This window comes from Gavialis gangeticus, unplaced genomic scaffold, assembly GCF_001723915.1.
Source record: "Gavialis gangeticus isolate Ggan-Ray unplaced genomic scaffold, GavGan_comp1, whole genome shotgun sequence".
Classification (NCBI taxonomy): Eukaryota; Metazoa; Chordata; order Crocodylia; family Gavialidae; genus Gavialis; species Gavialis gangeticus.
In genome coordinates, this window is record NW_017728992.1 from 150,591,278 (window position 1) to 150,596,265 (window position 4,988).

Consider the following 4,988-nt stretch of genomic DNA (forward strand, 5'->3'; position numbering starts at 1 on the left):
GATGCATCACAAGCAGGTCCAAGGAGGTGATCCTCCCCCCCTATGCAACATTGGTCAGGCCGGAGTTGGAGTACCGCGTCCAGTTCTGGGCCTGCACTTCAGGAGGGATGTGGGATAGCATTGAGAGGTCCAAAGGAGGGCCACTCGCATGGTTAGGGGGCAGCAGGGCAGACCCTACGAGGAGAGGCTAAGGGACCTGAACCTGTTCAGCCTTCACAAGAGAAGGCTAAGAAGTGAATCTAAACTGAATATTTTTTGCTAGTTTAATGCAGAGATATAGTTTACTATAATACAAATTGTTTGGCACTCTGCTGTATTGGTCTCTGCCACCAATTGCAATAATAATTGGAAGCTAATTGTTTTTTAAAAATAAATAGCATATAGTGAAATAGTTGTCCTTATGAGCTGTAATATAAAAACAAGGTTGCACTCCAATTAATAAATCTCTCTACTTCTATCTCTTCATGACTTTTTCTCAAATTTTTCTATGAAGTCATGACTTGATGCTTTTTATAACATGGAGGACTGAGCTGAGAATGGAGACATGACATAAGACACCTCTATAGATTAGAGAAGGAAAAATGAGGAGGAGGAATTTTGGTATTGGTTTTTATAAAATGTATTCGTCAGGTTGCATCTTTATCAAGAGTGGCTTATAGCTGGCTTCGCTTTGCACTATGGTTTTCTTCCTTCCCCCAAACTTAGCTCTTCATGGGGTTTTTAGCTCCAACTTTAGCACCTCTTGAATGTTGTTTACATTCTGAGTAGCAGAATTTAAAGACTGACTTTTCATAACCTTGCTGTGAGTCTGAAAACTCAGCTCATCCAGTGAACGTTTACTTGTGAACATTATGCATTTGAATAACACAGGCCAAGTGTTATGACCTGTATTGTACACCAACCCATCCAGCTTGTGCATGTGAAATTTGTGGCTGAAGCGCCCACCTTTGAAAATTGTGATCCAGGATGTCAGATTATCTTGTAGAAGAAAAAAGTATTAAGCTTAAAATGTACAATATTAAAAAACTGTTTTTTCTTTTCCCCCTTCCACTTGACACTGATAAGGCTAGGACTGCATAGTGATGCTGGGGTAAAAAAATCTGTGTTTTACAGGTGTTAGCACAGTGAATGGGTCAAAAGTTGATCCTCTTTTTCTGTACAAAGCACTAACCCTTCACCTTCCAAATTGAGTGTTTCAACCATCTGAACATTTCTGTTTCAAGTTGGGTGAACAGTCCCTTAATTTTATTTGTAGCTCTGTTCTTTTTAGCTAAAAACTGTGAAAACGTATGGGGCATGCTTGTGTCTGCAGTCCAAACAAACATTGTCCTGGTGAATAGCAGTAAGGGATGATTTAATCTAGTTTGTGAGATTCACTAGTCCTCGTAATTAGATTGATAAATTTTATGTTTTTAACATTAGGGAACATTTTGATAAATACCATAAATTATAGGGTCCAATTTCAGGTCAGTTTCTTTTAACCCAATGAAGGAATATTTCATATCAGAGTTGTTTCTAAAATCAGGGGAGATATTTATATACTATTGTTCTTTGTGGGAGCTCTTGCCTTCTTGCATTATACTAAAACTACATGGTATATTTTAGCTAATGTTGTCTAACAATAAAAAGACTAGAATTATCAGATTGTTATGGTTTTGTTTTAACTGTATTTATTTGTATTATAAAATCAATAAAATAGGTGTCTTAATGTAACAGCAATGCAATGCAATAAGTAAACTTCCCCACCTTCCTCCCGCCCTCTTTTTCCTTAATTTTTTTTTTTCCTGTTTACAGTGTAAATCCTGCAGGATTTTTTTCCTGTTTGCAGTGTGTTTATTTTTACTGCCATCTTATGGTAAAGTGGAATTTCCCATCCAGTGGACTTTTTACTTCCTTGATTTTTGCAATGCTTATTACAAGCATTAACAAGTTTAGTTTGTTGATTCCTCTTTCTGTTTAATAGTAAACTTGGGGAAATAGTGAGGTACCTCTTCAGAGAACATTAGTTATATTGCCTCTTAATTTTCATGATGTTGTAAAACAAGCAAAAATCTAAATCAACTTTTAGTTTGAAAGTAAGACCAATTAAAAATATTTTGTTCGTAATTGCTTGGTATTACCAAGCAATGGATTTTTCTTTAGTTAACTGTGTTTTCCTGTCAGGACTTCTTTGTACAGCTCATTATGATTCTAGGGATCATACATAGATGTGAAAAATATATCCCTTCAGATTTCTACTGATTCCTGCCTTCAAACACAATTTAATCTACAATGTACGTTATTAAATAGCTTCCTAGTTTTCTAATTTATCTTTAAATGGTTCTACAGATCATTTTGCTGACTTTATAGGAAGTATTGTTTCAGTGATGATTTGGCATTATATGGAATCTTGATACGTGGTTTGCTGTCCAAATGACTGTTACCAGTACAGTTGTTATATCATAAATTGCACAACTTAAGCTTAGAATTTGATCCACATTGAAGATTTTTTGTGGGAATTCTATTTGCTGTAAATTCAAAGATTTCACAATACTGTCGCAAAGTAGGTGTCTGTTTTTGTTTCTTTAAACCAGCTGTTGTTTCACTATGTTGGATGTATGCTAAAGAAACATTTTTATGGACTTTTTCTCTCTCTGTTGACTGTACAGCAGAATTCCACAGCTGCTTTTCCACTTCTGTGGAAGACACAGTTAGTCAAATAAGAAAATGCTTTTTCTTTTTAGAAATGTATATTGGCTATACTGGAAACGCTAGTGAGAGGCAGTGTTAGGAAAAAAAAATACTTGAAAGGGAAAAATAGTTGTAAAGTTCACAGGAATACTACTGAATAAATTAGAAAAGATACAGGGCCATATTTAATTAATCAATCAGTGGTATATTGCAGTCACATTTCTTACAGACCTGTTCCAGAAAGTTCCCTTTTAACAAAAGCATACAGTATAATCTACAAAGGTAGTGGAAGCTGTAGGGTTACACAGAACTTACAGTTTGCTCAAATATAACTTGTCTTGGTGTTGAGCTCAGTTTAAAAACTCTTTGACTAGTGTGGTGTTCATTAAATCAACACAAATAGGTTTGGGTATGGCACTTTCTGCTTCCCAATTATTAAAATGCCATGTGCATCTTTAGATAAGTAGGTGACATCAGTCCTCCAGCTATGCCCATCTGCCACCTTCCAGAAGCATGATAAAAATAGCATTTGGATTTATTGGATGTGGTAGGACATTACATTCACTACCACTGCCTTAGCCTAGCTTCACAGCCACGAATCTCTGGGTGAGGAAAGTAAAGGTCAGAGGGGAGTGGAGAGATGAGTAATTTTGCTTTGGTGACTTGGCAGTTCCTATCAGCTTCTCTCTTAAGAATCTGATCTTTGTCTCTTTCTTTTTGCATCTTGCCCAACCTGTAGAGTAGCCCATACAAACCCCCCAGGAAGCTCCAGATCTTCATTTTAGACTCTTTTGGATCATTGCTGTGCTGTTTTTCCAGTGTACTAAGAAAGCAGGCATTTCTCTCCAAAGCTAGTGATGCTTCATGGTCCAACTATAAATTATGCTGGTATGTTCAGTCCCTACCTTGGAATTAAACAGTTTGCATTCCTCATCTGATGGAGGCCATGCGCTCAGAGCTAAGCAGAGAGCTCCCTTGCTATGGTTGAAATGGCCTTTAGGTGAGATTGTGAGTCTAGCATCCCAGGGGTGTGTTTTGAAATGGTGAATGCAAGAAATATTTGCTTAACTGCTTATGTGTTCTGACATCTTCTATTAGTAGAGGAAATATTGTCATAAATGAGAATTAATATTCCTTATTGGGTGGGGAAAAACAAAAAACCTTATAGAGCAGTTGACAAATTTTGCAATATTAAAGGGACAAGAAAAAAAGGGCTTATTTTAATTTGTTGCTGCAAAACCAGTTATCTTATGAGAGAAAAGACTTCAAGCAACTTGAAACTTGCAGTTACTTTTATTAGAAGGTATTGTTAAACTGAAGGTTTTTCCTTTTTTTTTTTAGAATGTTTAATAGATCTTGAACCAGTATTGAGAACATTTGATGAAATATCTATGCTTGAAGCAGTGCTTCTGTTGAAGAGAGCTAAGGTAACTAGTTTTTCATTTACAATCTTTTATGAAACGTCTTTGAAACAGCAGCCTGTGCTTATCCAAAGAAACTTAATCACAGTGTAACATGCTGATGTGAACTTCTGCAGTTGTCCTATAGCTTTCTAATGCACAATTAATAAAAAATACAAATGTGTCTTTCAGTCGCATTATGAGTCGGCATGTATTCGCTTATGCCAAAAGAAAAACAACGTGGAGCTGACATCTCTAAACATACCTTTGAATCTTAGTCCGCAAGAGGTAAATCTTTAGTGTTTTGAGTTCAGTCTGTTTCCCAGTATGTTGTGAAAACATGCTGAAAGAGTTGTAGTTCAGTAAGAAGGAATCTGTTCTTCCATTCTCTTCTGCAGCTTGCCTTCCTACTCGGCCACGGAATCATACAATGCAGGGGAACTAGCAGGGTCAGGAGGGCATGCAGCAGAGGGGAAGTCTGTAACCTCTGCACGTCACAGAGCAGCTCTTTTCACCATTTGTATATGGAAATAGTTGCAGATGGCCCAAAGAAGCTGGGAGATCCAGCCAGTTATAAACTTTGCGACTGAGGAACGCATCTACCCTTGAAGGGAGTGTAGTTGTTTGCCTCACTGAGGGAGTGCTCTGTGTACCAGCAAATAGGAGTCTATCCCACACCTTGTATGAGATGACTTATACAAGGTACTGTGGCTGTTTTTAAATTATTGTCTCCCGTAGTTTTTTTGTTTTTCTTTTGCTCATACTTATTATGGACATAAAGGGTTGGGTTAGATGGTGGGAAAATATGATAAAACTTCAAATGATTTGAGGTATTTTAATTGTCAGTGACTTGACCATCTTGATAGGACAGAAAAAGAGGGAAATGATAAGGATCTCTTTTTTTTTTTTTTTTTTTTT

The 4,988-nt window shown here is 36.8% G+C and overlaps 1 protein-coding gene across 1 annotated transcript in view; it reads left to right on the top strand.

The window, feature by feature from the left end:
* RIPK2 (receptor interacting serine/threonine kinase 2) overlaps nucleotides 1-4,988 on the top strand; it is a 32,799-nt gene that overhangs the window by 14,415 nt on the left and 13,396 nt on the right. Inside the window, exons 7-8 of the mRNA XM_019527890.1 lie at nucleotides 4,012-4,097; nucleotides 4,263-4,358. Coding sequence (XP_019383435.1) covers nucleotides 4,012-4,097; nucleotides 4,263-4,358 — 182 coding nt within the window. The remainder of the gene's footprint in view (nucleotides 1-4,011; nucleotides 4,098-4,262; nucleotides 4,359-4,988) is intronic.